Here is a 14,522-nt window from a genome sequence, read left to right on the forward strand (position 1 = left end):
AGCCCCACACACCTATGCTACTTCTGAGCAAAAAGTACTCCTTTTCTCTACTCGAGGACTTTCCCATGATTTTACTCAGATTGCCTCCACTCCGTCAACCTGACTCACCAAGATGGGAATGCAGCTTACAGTTTCTGGGAGATGTCACAAGATTTTGGCAATTTCCCTTTTTTTTTTTTTTTTTTAATTTTCAGAGAAAAGCTTCTAGGAGCAACAGTGTTTGTTGGCGCATCTGAAGGGAAATTAAGAAATCTGTCAAGTTACGTAAGAATCATCTTTATCTTCTTATTTAGTTTATTTTTTTTTAATTTTAACAAGAAGCTGATCATCTCTAATTTTTGGTTGCTGATATTGAACTTGAATATACCAAGTAAGATGTGAGAGGGCTTTTTTTTTTAAGTTATTTTTGTTCATAGTGTTAGGTATTGAGGAAGGGAACATCATGATGTGACACTAATAATAATAATTAAAGTGAAGAATATAAGATTTGTCATAGGACTCAGGATTTCCAGGGATGTCTTCCTGAGAGGTAGTCAAATATTTCTCTCAGTCTTTTATTAGGTACTATAGTTAATACAAATATTTTCAAATGAAATTAGCTCACCCTTCCTTCATGTTTTTCTCCTAAAGTCTATTTTTTTTTCATTTCTACTCTTTATTCTAGATACTATTCATGAGGCTAATGAAATGAGATCCCATAGGAGTTGAAGCCTATTCATATAAAGGAATTTTGGTAGTACCAGAGGTAGTCAGGTACTCTTTGGTTAAACAATGAGTTGCATATTAAAAAAATCCAGAAAGAACAATAAAAGATAGATTCAAGAGGTCAGATTCTACAAGATCTTTGATTTATAAAGTTTGACAAGCTTCTAAACCTTTTGAGTTTTTATTCCCTTATGTCTGGAAAGGTCTATAGGACATAATGTTTATCTTTCTCACAGGGATGTTTGAGCATTAAATGAAAGTGATATATCTTTTTTTTTCTAAGATTTCATTTATTTATTTGACTGAGAGAGACACAGCGAGAGAGGGAACACAAGCAGGGGGAGTGGGAGAGGGAGAAGCAGGCTCCCCACTTGGCAGGGAGCCCGACGCGGGGCTCGATTCCAGGACCCTGAGATCATGACCTGAGCCGAAGGCAGACGCTTAAGGACTGAGCCACCCAGATGCCCTGAAAGTGGTATATCTGACACCTCTTGTGCCCTCCCTTATATCCTCATTCTCTCAGCAGATCCCAGGCACAGCTATGATGAACAATTTCATGCAGACTTCAACTCTCTTTGCACAGACAGTTTTTTCTCCTCCAAGACACAGCATTTCTTTCACTCTCTACCTGAGCTTCTCTTAGGTCACAGCCAGGAAAACAAATGGAGTCCATGATAATCCTCCTTTGCACACTGAATGAAGTTCCAGGAAGTTAACATACATCTGGGACAACATTGAACCAATGAGAGAGGTGGATAAATGCTGGTAAAAGCTGATGGATAAATGCTTCTGCCTGTTGATCAGATTCTGGGGTAAATAATTCTAAGAGTCATTCTATAAGTTCCTAAAAAGACCCAGAAGGATTGAGTTCCCATTGCCCACTGTAATATTAACTAAAAAATATGTCCTTGATGAGATTTTCCTCTCTGATTTTTTAACCTTCCATGATCTCCGAAACTTGATCCCTGGGATCTTGTACCAAGTAAACCTTCTGCACCCAAGTTCTTGTCTTCAGTTCTATTTGGGGGAGATGGAGATAGAGGCTAAGACTAATGAACATAAATGTTGTCAACACTGCTCAGCTCAGGTGTGTTGCTCTTAGCTTGAAATGTTGAACCCTGGAGAAGCACCAGGAGGTTATTCACACTTCCTTAACCCAGTTACTCCCTACCTAAGATCATTTTGAAACTCACATGTGTTTATAGGTAAGGCTCAGGAACACAACACCTGTGGTAGGCAAGGATCATGGCACTTAGGCTAACTGACAAAGAGCATACATAGCATCTGTCCTGGGAGTTAAAGCCCTTTTTCTGCTGAAAATCCACACTCAGATGCTAGACTTTGAGGTATGTGTCTATTGATGTATAACCTCACCTTATAAATTATATTATATTCTTGTCTGCATTTCTAGTTTATGTACCAATTTCTTTGTTTTTCTTTATCAGCAAAAATTCATGACCCTATTCTCAGCCAAGTGTCATTGACATTGAAACATGCAAAATATGGACCTCCAGGAAATGAACACTCCCGACAGGAAACATAGCCAATATCAACAGAAACTTGCTCAAATCTATCATATTGTATGTGCCCAAACCCAGTCTCAGAGTCTTATTGATCTTTATCAAAATCTCCCAAATCCATAAAATACAAAAACTACAGGAAAATAATTATAATAAAAAGAAGATGGACAATATATTTGAGTGCCAGATTACAAAAATTTATTAGATTAAAATTTTCATTTTCAATTGCTTTTCAATAGAAATCCAATAGCATATATTCTATCAATAGTACAGAATTTGGGACTTCATTTGAGATTACTCATTAAGTTCAGTTGGCCAAAAGTAGGTGCTACAAGAAACTGATGATTTAGGAATAAAAGAATAGTAGTAATTGGTGGAAATGAAAACAATGGCTGTACTGAGTAGAGACTAACATCAATACTCAAAAGCATCTGAACCTCAACAAGTTGCTCTATAGAAGCCAGATCCACAGGGTGGCCTGTAACACAATGACCGGTAGCTCTTAGAGGTGAAGTAGGATGGGTGGCAGAATCTGGATCCACAGCTCAGAGAAGGAAAACCATAGACTCTAAAACCCAGGGGTCTGAAGCCCTGGGATCCACAGCCCAGTGAGTAGCAGCTTCTGGATCCATAGCCCAGGGAGCAACAGCTGCTGGAGCCAATGCCCATAGACCCAGGGTAAGCAGTCCAGCAGGGACTGCAGAGTGTGGAGGTCCTCCAGCGGTAGCAGGACGTCTGGCGGGGGCTGGACACCACACGGGATGTCGGGCAGCTCTTGGGCTCACAGCAGGTCTCCTGACAGCCACTGGGGAGGGAGGAGCCCAGCTGGCAGGTGCTGGGAGAGCAGAGGTGAGTGCGGCAGACCAGGTTGCTGGGGTAAGAGCCACAGGAGGAGCCTGGGTAGTGCAGGTAGCCCCCACGGGAACAGGAGGAGAAGTTTCCAGAGCAGCAGCTGTAGCACATGTTGGCAGGAGGTGTGAGTTTGGCTGAGTGACAGCGAGAAGATTCTGAGGTTGAATTTCATCTCTGGGCTGGGGTGTTTATATACTCGCAGCAATAGGTGTGGTAACCTGCACGGTCATCCTTGACATATCTGTGTGCCCTCATTTACATATGGGTAACTCAGTAATCTCTGTAATTGCAGTTGAATAATTTCCCACATTTGGATTTATGGATGCTATAATCTTGGTGTTACAACCAAAGCCAATGAACTGCTCCTCTGTCAGAAATGCCACGAATGTTTGACGTTTATGTTCATCCCATCATGAGGAGGAAAACACCACAGCCAGGACAGCTTTTCCTTGGGCTTATGCTACCTACATCTGCTTCCTGTGTATCAACATATGGTTTTTCTGGTGGATGCTTTCCTCCTAAGAGTAGGGAATGAAATCACATCATTTTTTTTTCCTGGTACAATGGATCAGAGGCAGTGTTTCTACCTGGATGGAGCCTTCCAGGAATGATCCACCTTGTCACTGTACTCCACATGCTCCAGAATTACTTGGTGGTAATTTGTTATGCCAGCAATAGAGAAAGAATGCATCGAGTAGTGGTTACCCAGTGGGTCTCTTGTCCAATGAACAGAGACCAAAAATAGATAAAACAAAGACAGAGATGGCTAGACACTGACAGACACCTTGCCACATATCTAAAGATAAGGTGACAACACAAGGGCTCAGCTGAAGCAATCCCAAGGAAGATCAATCTAGGCCCATCTCTAGGCAGTCAAGGGGAAAACACTAGTCTGATGAGGGCAGCTGAAGGAGGAACAGAGAAAGCTCAGAGACTTCAGCCTTTTTTCTAGTGCACTCTTAAAAGATGATCTGTTCCATCCCAATGTCTTTAGAATTAGAACCATTCAAATTTAGTATATTTTATGAAAGTTGATGTATTATCCATTTTATCATCTACATTTAAAAAAATCCAGGGCTTCTAATGTCTTAGAATATCTTACTTAGCTTTTCACTTCACAGGTTTTGAATGATTTTCTGGCACTTGCACAGCCTGGTACCACCCTGCATTCTCCTGCCTAAATGTTTCTTTTCCAAGTCCCTTTTCCTCTGGAAATACATGAATCAATCTCTCTCCTCTCTCCTTCTCTTTCTCTCTCCCCAACTCTATCTGTCCCCGCACCATTTTTCATTCTTGTTTTTTTTTTTCTGTGTTTAAGTTTGGTTTTCTCTGTTTTTCTTGTTTTGTTATTTTTTGCCATCGCTTAACTATAGATTCAAATTTTTAAAAAGTTTGATAATTTATCATATTCTTAGACTATAACTGGCTGCTTTCTAAGTTCAATGTTAAAATAAAATCAGTTAAAAAATAAATAAAATAGGGGGGCAAGGATGGCGCAGTTGGTTAAGCATCTGACTCTTGGTTTCAGCTCAGGTCATGATCTCAGGGTCTTGGGATTGAGCCCCATGTCAGGCTCCACCGTAGGCATGGAGACTGCCTAAGATTCTCTCTCTCCTTCGCCCTCTGTCCCACCCTCCCACCCACTCTCTCTCTCTAAAAATAAATAAATTAATTAATTAAGTAAAATCAGTTAAATGATATTCTAAGCCCAAGAGAATGTACTATCATGGTTGATGGCAAAGTTTAATTTTACTAATAAAACTGTAATAAACTCACAACAATAATATTAAAAGTATTTAAAAATGTGCTACATGCAATATTAAAGCACATTTGTCTCTGTAATATATTCTTGGCATTTCTCCCTAGGGATCATTTCATTTAAATTTTATAAGGTGGAGAAACATTGAAGATTTCTCAATAAACATATCAGTGAGGTATCCAAGTATGTATTTTTTTCTATAAATTATCCAAGAACAGTGGTTGAGAACATGAGCTCAAATGCAAGTTGTTTATTTTGGAGAGGATACCAGTAATTACCTGCAGGGGAGTATGAGAAATGTGGCAGACAATGGAAGGAAGGCAATGTGGGGTGCGTTACTAAGCCAGGCACCACTGTGGACAACTGAAACCCAATCCTAGTGGAGAATTCCCCACACAGGGCTCAGCAAGTTCTTGTGGAGTGAAAAAGTCCTTGGGCAGAGTTTTATAGATACCCCCAGTAATCGTACACTTCAGAGTTTAAAGATGATTATCCAGGGGATGTAGGCAGGGTGTGAGAGCTTCTGTTGGGAATGAGGTGTCACTAGAAAAGCAGAGATACCGTAAATATGGAAAAGAATAAGATAAGATCTGGAAGGATAAAATGGGATAAGAAAAGCAGAGGGTGTGAAGTCACATGGTAAATTCAGATCATATTGCGACACAAAGTAAAGCATATATAGTGTGAAAATGGGAGACAGGGTTGGAAAGAAAGGCTGAATACCCACAACTGTAGCATTTGAATTTCCTGAAATTTGGTAGGTGTCATCTATTACCAGTGCAACTACTATAATGACTTTTAAATGGCCACCTTCTCTGTAGATCCTCACTTATTTGAAGCATTCCCTTGTATTTTAAAAATAAGTAAGTTGTTCAAAATTATGTAAAATTAGCAAGTTAACATTGCTTAAAACACTGAACCCTTCTTCTCAATGAGAATAGAAAATCTGTGAAAATACATCATCATCATCATCATCATCTCTGTTTGAAAACTTCAGAGAAATACCTAAGTATTCCAGAGTCCCAGAGGTACTATATGGGCCAGAACTGAAGTAATAAATAAATAAATAAATAAAATAAGCCTACGTCTGGAGTTGCTATTCTCTTAAAATGATATGTTGATTTTGACGTGGATGGAACTGGAGGGTGTTATGCTGAGTGAAATAAGTCAACCAGAGAAAGGCATGTATCATATGACCTCACTGATATGAGGAATTCTTAATCTCAGGACACAAACTGAGCGTTGCTGGAGTGGTGGGGGGTGGGAGGGATGGGGTGGCTGGGTGACAGACATTAGGGAGGGTAGGTGCTATGGTGAGCACTGTGAATTGTGCAAGACTGTTGAATCACAGACCTGTACCTCTGAAACAAATAATGCAATATATGTTAAAAAAAAAAAAGCAGATAACAACAGGGGAAGAATGAAGGGGGGAAATCGGAGGGGGAGACGAACCATGAGATGATGGACTCTGAATAACAAACTGAGGGTTCTAGAGGGAAGAGGGTGGGGGGATGGGTTAGCCTGGTGATGGGTATTAAAGAGGGCACGTTCTGCGTGGAGCACTGGGTGTTATACGCAAATAATGAATCATGGAACACTACATCAAAAACTAATGATGTAATGTATGGTGATTAACCTAACAATAAAAATTTTTAAAAAGAAAAAAATTATATGTTGATTTTGAAAGTAGTAACTGAGAGGCTAAGAGAATTCCACAAACTCACTGGGCTTAAAAAATAAAATTGGAATTCAGTGTCTATTGGAATTGAGATCATGGCAAATATCCCAGACCTTAGAGAGCCAAATCCTAGAAGTAAAGTTGAAGTGCTAATAAATAGCTCTTCATAAGGAGTGAAGCCCAGGTTTGAATTATCTCAATCCCTGATTGGATAAAATGATCTAGGATGCTGGTGACCTTATCCTAGCAGCCTGCCTGAAACATAAGTAAATTCTTTCTGGAGGAAGGTAAATTATTCTGGGATGTGTATGTGTGTATTTCATATATATATATATATATACACATATATAGTAGGAATATGAGAAGAAAAGACTAAAACAAAAGAGAACACCAGAATATAGAATCTGAAATACATAGTGCATGTGCCAAAATCAGACATTAAGTTATCAATGTGAAGAATTTAACATTAGGAAATTGGAAGATATTATCAAGGAATTATTATATTTAAAGAAGTAAAGATATGATTGAGAATTTTGGCAGAAAACTAAAAGCCATGTAACAGAACATCATTGAAATTTCGGAAATTTGCAATATACTAACTGATCTGTAAAACTTAATTGATGTGTTTTATCAGGAGATGAAACAAAGATAAACAGACAATTAATGAATTGGGAGATGGGATAGAAAGAAATTCCCAAAGTTAAGTATAAAGAGATAAAAAGAACGAAAAGCATGAAAAAGAAAAGAGTATAAAAGGCATATGTAACATAGTTTAATAGTGTATTTTGCTTATAATTAGAATCTCAGAAAAAGGGAGATGAAAATGAGACAAACGATATTTGAAGAGAATATGGTTGAGAATTTACTAAAAATGATGAAGGGCATGACTAGAGCTGGCTTGACACTGAGATGGAATTAAAGGCACACAGATTTCATTTGGGAAATGTCTTTGAGAGAAGAGTTGGAGGAGGGGTGAAGAAGGAGAGGAGGGCTGTCAGACCCGGCACAAGTCTGACCACAGTGCCTGAGGCAGCCGCACAGACTAGGCATAACTGCTTGAGGCCATTGGAGAATCCTCAGTCATCGGCCATCAAAGAAGTCCCATGTGTCCCAGGACAGAGCTTATCTAGTATCTCTGCTGCACCGCAGCACATGGGGCCCTTGGCCAACTCAGCCTCCTGCAGTTGAAGATCTGAGAAGGAAAGTCTCAGCGTTGATATGCATATGGATGAGAAACTGTTAGGATTACAGGACTCATATCAGACACACTGAACCTAAAACCCAACCATTTCTTCCCTCATTTCAATATTGCTTAGCTCTTTGATTCTCCTCCTAAGACCCCCATTTCCCCCCCTTTCCATTGCATCTGAGACATACTGTGTAATAGAATGTGGATATAGATGGATAATAATTTTGGAAAATGAGAAAACATGGTGACAAGTAAGGTCAGTATTTAGTCTGTTCCTATTAAAGCCAAAACTATATCTCTGATCAATTGACAAAGCAGAAAAATAGTTATATCTCATTTCCTGCCATTTAGGAAAAGTATGTGCCCATTATTGCCAGGAATAAAACACATGAAGGTTATGGCAAGAGCAAAGGAAGTGCTTTCCCGGCTGAGATGGATGAACATTAATGTCAAACAGTCACGGTATTTCTGACAGAGGAGCAGTTCATTGGCTTTGGTTGTAACACCAAAATTATAGCATCCATAAATCCAAATGTGGGAAATTATTCAACTGCAATTACAGAGATTACTGAGTTACCCATATGTAAATGAGGGCACACAGATATGTCAAGGATGACCGTGCAGGTTACCACACCTATTGCTGCGAGTATATAAACACCCCAGCCCAGAGATGAAATTCAACCTCAGAATCTTCTCGCTGTCACTCAGCCAAACTCACACCTCCTGCCAACATGTGCTACAGCTGCTGCTCTGGAAACTTCTCCTCCTGTTCCCGTGGGGGCTACCTGCACTACCCAGGCTCCTCCTGTGGCTCTTACCCCAGCAACCTGGTCTGCCGCACTCACCTCTGCTCTCCCAGCACCTGCCAGCTGGGCTCCTCCCTCCCCAGTGGCTGTCAGGAGACCTGCTGTGAGCCCAAGAGCTGCCCGACATCCCGTGTGGTGTCCAGCCCCCGCCAGACGTCCTGCTACCGCTGGAGGACCTCCACACTCTGCAGTCCCTGCTGGACTGCTTACCCTGGGTCTATGGGCATTGGGTCCAGCAGCTGTTGCTCCCTGGGCTATGGATCCAGAAGCTGCTACTCACTGGGCTGTGGATCCCAGGGCTTCAGACCCCTGGGTTTTAGAGTCTATGGCTTCCCTTCCCTGTGTTATGGATCCAGTTTCTGTCACCCAATCTATTTCCCTTCCAGGAGTTTCCATTCATCTTGTTACTGGCCACACTGTAGATCTGACTTCTACTGATTAGCGTGTTGAAGAGCAAAATCCATTCGAGAAATGTAGATTCTGTCCTGAGATTATTTATTATCTTAATTTCTTCCATTAAAAAGTATCTAATATTCCCTGATCACTGGTAACTACCTCACCAGCCCTCAAACACTGGCTGATAGAAGAACTCTGTCAAACTACAAGATTAACGAGTAATTCAAATTGCACTGTTGATAGAATTTATGGTTTGCGTTTCTCCCAAAAAATAGGCGGAAAGTCAAATGATTTTATTTTAATAAAATCTTCATTCTGCTCTCCAAATATGTTGTTATTTATTAGTAATGTGTCAACTCGGATTTGTGTTATCAGTGCTTTAGTTAATGGGCTTTGGAAAGTTCAGATTTTAATGCCTGTGCGCTAATTTTGGTTGGGTTTGAGTATTTCCCCCTGTTTAAGCAGTTCCTTGGAGGCCCACAGTTTCTAGGTACAGCCTTTTTCTCAACGAAATCTCAGGGGTTTGAATAAGATTCTTGTTTACAGAATGAATATAGCCTATGCACACAAAGACATAATAAAGACATTTTGTATTAAGGATATTTGAGGAGTGTAGGAACAAAGTTTAGATTTACATGATGAGGCCTGTGCATGCAGGTTATTCAAATGGAAGACTGGTGTGTGGGTGCAACGTTCTAGAAAAAGAGCACCTATGAGCTTCAGCTAATCACAGTGAAGGGATGCCACATATTTTTTTCTAATTGACTAAGTCCCTGTACTCCGATTACTATTTTCAATTTGCTCAAATTATCCCCATTTGTACAAGAACAGCTTAGATGAGAACAAACTTAGCTGGGAAGGAACTAGGCTCAGCAGGTGTGAAGTTGCACCTGGGTTCTTTGCCAACATATACACTGAATCTAACTGAATGAGAATCTAATCTAAACAAGAAACCTTTAATATCATTGAAAATTACTGTTTCTGCTGTATATTGAAATAAAATTGGATATTTTTTATTTACACCATTCTTCTCTCCTACATCCAAGTGTTATAAATGTAAGGTACTAACAGGTAACATAGAAACTAACCATGTAGTAGATAATACAGATATCATAACATACTAACATAGCATGATAACAACCGGAGACGTGATGTTCATATAGAGCAAGTGGTGTTTAAATATTTTTCCCCTAGTCTTTATTTTGTAAGATCCTCAAACATCCCTGAAATTAGGAAATGGAATGCAGAGTACTTGAAGGTTGGAAAAAACCCCGTCTAAATCTGAAATATAAAAAGAGTGGTAGGGGCCATTAATTCAATCTACTTACTCCACAGAGGTGGAAACTGAAAGATAGAAGAGCTAGATAGAATTTTACAAGATTACACAGCAAGTTATTATAGAGTTATTAGTAGAATTACTTTATTCCGTGCATTCTCGCCAACCTCTCTCTTCCTTCATATGCTCCCTTTCTTCCTCATCTTTCATTCCCTCCTCCTCCTCCTTCACTATGTTTAGAAAATAGTCATGACACTTACATAGCTAGAGGAAAGCATAAAGGAATAATGAAAGGAGATTTGGGGAAAATTTCATCAGCTATTGTGCTATAAAATTTAAAATAGTAAACTCCTCTGTAAACAGTCCTGCTCATGAATTTTAATGATCCAAGTTGGTTTCATGCCCATTATCTTCAACCAAGAGAAAGAATCCAATTTTGTACCCCAAAACATAAGCAATGACAGAGCAGTCATGAGGAGCACCTGGAGCTTTTTGGCCAAGCTGAGGCTTCGTCTGTTACTGTCTCCAGATTTTAGATGTCAGAGTGGAAAATTTTCTGGCTTTCAGAAATATACCAGTGTCTTAGTTTTCCTATTATTGCTAAAATAAATTACATCAAAATCAGTAGTTTAAACAATACAAATTTATTATCTTACGGTTCAATAGGTAAAAACTCAGATACAGTCTCATTGGGCTAAAAGCAACATGCTGACAGGGCTATATTCCTTTCCAGAGGCTCTAGGGGAAAATCTGTTTTCTTGCCTTTTTTAGTTTCTGGAGGCCAGCTGCATTTCTTAGCCCATGCTCCGCTTCCTCTACCTTCAGAGCCAGCAGTGGTGGGTCAAGTCGATCTTACTCTGTATCACTTTGACCTACTCTTCTGCCTCTTCTTAAGGATGCTTAAGATTATGTTGTGTCCCCCTGCTAATCTCCCTATTTTAAGGTCAACTGATTCACAACTTTAATTCCATCTGCTACCTTAATAACCCTTTCAACAGAAAGTAATGTATTCATAAATTCTGAGGTTTAGGATATGGATATGTTTGAGGAACCATTATTCTGCCTACCAACACTAGTAAACAAACAAATTTACTAAAAAACAAACAAAAAGCCCAAACCAAACCAAACAAAAAAACCTCAACAACTGATTCACTGTAAATAGATAGCCATGTGATGAAGTGCTCACAAACAAAGCAAAATTCAATAGTGAGGACAGCAAACTTGCAATACCACAGCTGCACCTGAAGTTACAATATCCCATTTCATGTTGATAGTCAAGATAAGAATACTGTAATATTTTACAAGAAACGTAACTCCTGAGCTGATGTCTTGCCATGTTCATTTAAGAAACTGCCCCTTCATCCATTCCATATCTCTGGCACATCCTAAATTTCCCAGAGTATAGACTTTCTTCTTTCTATATTTTAGTATAGTGAATTGTGATCTTCCAGTTTTCACCAAATTGACCCCACTCTACACGAGCAGGAAACCAGCTGGTACTTGTCTGGCTTCCTCCTGCCGTATTGTTTGACAGACGCCTAACACCTCGGATTTTGAACCTAGGGGTTTAGGTCCCAAGCTTCTGCCACCCCACAACTATAATTCCAGAAGCTGCTGATCATCTGTCTGCCAACTGGTTCCCAATTCTGACTTTCAAGAATAAGTGTAACCAGTTTCCCAGGAAATACTCCCATGAATCATTCCTAGGCACTTGATCTGAACAATTTCTATTTATTAATGTTTATCTCATTGGTGATTATAGAGAGCAGGTTTATCCTTGCCAACCCCCTGCCCTCATGTTTGTTTTTTTCTAATTAGTCATACCTCAGAACACATTGTCAAACATTTTGTTAGTACCATTAGTTTTCATGACATTTTCACTGAGCCTTTACCACAAGTCAGAATCCATGGAATGGAAATGTGTTATTGAATATATTTTTTAAAATAAGATTATATTTGTGTATTACTCCATAATTTAAAATATATTAAGGAAATGTATGGGGTCTCTGTTCTAACCGGTCTGAAAGTCAAAGAGAGAAAGCAAATACTAAATAAATAATTATTTAATTACAAAATAATGAGCTATGAATGAGTTTTTGATGCTAAAATAACATCAAGAGAAACTCACCAAATCTTAGAGATCAAGAAAAGTTTCCCAGAGGAATAGCTTTTGAAATAGGTTGGAAGAGTAAGTAGAGGATGGATTGGTAGGCCTTGGAGAAGAAGTATTTTTAGGACCCAAGTCTTGAGATGTGCATTACATAACTGAAAGGGATTTTTGTCTTGTCAGTGAGGGAAAATGAAAAAAAAAATGACTTGAAATTAGGTCAGAAAGATTTGGGGGGCCATTCTTTGCAGGTCTTCAGTGGTCTGGCTCAGAATCGTACTTTCTTCTGATAGCAATGAGGGCCATTGAATGGTTTTGGGCAGAGGTATAAGATTGTCTGCTTTGTTAGTTTTTAAAATAATCTTTGTTATTCAGTTAATATTTATACAAAATGAAATGAACAGATTTTAAGGGTAGAGTTTGACGTTTTTGACAAATATATGCACCTATGTTACAACTACCTGATCAAGATACAGAACATTTTTCCTCCTCAGAAAGTACCCTCATCCTCCCTTAATCTCTGCCAACTGGAGCCAACTACTGTAATGATTTCTATCATCGTAAAATGATTTTGCCTCGAGAATTTCATAAAAATTAGACCATACAGTATGTTCTTAGTTGTATCCAGCTTTTCTTGTTCAACATAATGTTCTTGAGATTCTCCATGGTGCTTATGTTTTATTCATTTTATTTCTGTGCCGTGGTCCCTTGTGGGAATAGATGACAATGTGTTTATTCCTTCACCTGTGGATGGTTATTGAATTGTTTCAAGATTAAAGAAAACTTTTTTTAATCAATAAATCTGCAATTGGACATTGACTGTTCCAGTCTTTTTGTGGACATATGTTGTCGGTGTTTTTGTGTTTGTTTGTTTGTTTGTTTTTTGAGAAAAACCTTCAAATGGAATTTCTGGGTCAGAGAGTGAGCATAAGCTTAACTTCATTAGAAATCGCTGAAATTTTCAAAGTTGGTTTTATCATTTTACTCTACCACCAGTAATGCCCTAGATTTCTAGAGACCACATTCTCATCAACATTGACATCATCTTTCTCTTAACCATTTACTGGAGGAGAGTGGTATCTCATTGTGATTTTAAGTTTCTTTTTTTGTGTGTGACTTTAAGTTTCATTTACTTGGTGAATAATGATTTTGAGCAGCTCTTCTTGTGCTCATTGGTTATTCTCTTGACTTCTTTTGTGCAGTGTTTATTCATGTTTTTCTACATTAAATTTTTTTTGCTAATATGTTGGAATTCTTTATCTACTCTGGAAATAAGTCCATTGTTAGATTTATGTATTGCTAGTAATTTTATATTTGTGACTTGCCTCCTTATCTTAATGATGACATTGGATAAGCAAACTTTCATCTTGATGAAATCAAATATCAGTTATTTTTCTTTTGTTGTACTTTTTTGTATTCTCCAAGAAAAGTTTTGTCTCCCACTAGGTTGGAAAGATATTCTCTTATTTTTGTCCTAGAAACTTTAAAATTTCAGCTTTTACATATAGGTCTATGACATGTATCAACACATATATATTTTTAAGTTCTTTACATGTATCCATTAATTCAAATGCCATGTGTTGAAAAGATATTCTGCAATATTTTATAGTATTAAATATGGGAATCTTGAAATATATTCCTTAGGTTATATGTTTTGTTGTTCTTATAGTTTAGATTTGATTTTTCACATATTTTTCATTATTACATAGGAATGAAATAGATTTTTTAATAGAAGTTTTATACTTCATTGGATTTTTTATGTCATTCTACCTGTGAATACAGAAATCTCTTCTGTTCCCTTGCTCATACTTATGCCTTTTATTTGTTTTTATTGGCTATTTCTCTGGCTAAAACCTATAGTGCAATGATGACTAGAAATGTGGGGATATGTTAATGTGGTTGATTTTATGTGCATATGTATGAGTGTGTAGTGAGCTACCTACCTTCTCTGCTCACATTAACAGATATGTATATTTTTAATTAAAAAACAATTTTTTTAAGATTTTATTTATTTATTCGACAGAGAGAGACACAGCCAGAGAGGGAACAGAAGCAGGGGGAGTGGGAGAAGGAGAAGCAGGCTTCCCACGTGCTTCCCACGAGCAAGGAGCCCGATGTGAGACTCGATCCCAGGACCCTGGGATCATGACCTGAGCCGAAGGCAGACGCTTAACGACTGAGCCACCCAGGCGCCCTACATCTTTTTAGTTTTAAGAACTCGTTGTGTATGGTAT

General features: G+C 38.5%; 2 protein-coding genes across 2 annotated transcripts; one reads left to right on the top strand and one right to left on the bottom strand.

Moving 5' to 3' along the window:
• Positions 1-2,663: 2,663 nt before the first annotated feature.
• LOC112820761 (keratin-associated protein 13-1-like) lies at positions 2,664-3,188 on the bottom strand. Its single transcript, XM_025867732.2, has one exon. It carries the CDS (start codon positions 3,186-3,188, stop codon positions 2,664-2,666), a length of 525 nt encoding a protein of 174 aa, XP_025723517.1.
• Positions 3,189-8,434: 5,246 nt separating this feature from the next.
• Positions 8,435-8,947, top strand: LOC112820770 (keratin-associated protein 13-1-like). The gene has a single exon (XM_025867745.2). The coding sequence runs from the start codon at positions 8,435-8,437 to the stop codon at positions 8,945-8,947; it is 513 nt and encodes a 170-aa protein (XP_025723530.1).
• The last annotated feature ends 5,575 nt before the right edge of the window (positions 8,948-14,522 follow it).

This window comes from Callorhinus ursinus, unplaced genomic scaffold, assembly GCF_003265705.2.
Source record: "Callorhinus ursinus isolate GAN/ISIS: 27379988/994484 unplaced genomic scaffold, GSC_fseal_2.0 scaffold1, whole genome shotgun sequence".
Taxonomy (NCBI): Eukaryota; Metazoa; Chordata; class Mammalia; order Carnivora; family Otariidae; genus Callorhinus; species Callorhinus ursinus.

Excerpts from the sequence above, each read along its gene's own strand:
- LOC112820761 (XM_025867732.2), bottom strand. The coding sequence starts at position 3,188 with ATGTGCTACAGCTGCTGCTCTGGAAACTTCTCCTCCTGTTCCCGTGGG.
- LOC112820770 (XM_025867745.2), top strand. The coding sequence starts at position 8,435 with ATGTGCTACAGCTGCTGCTCTGGAAACTTCTCCTCCTGTTCCCGTGGG.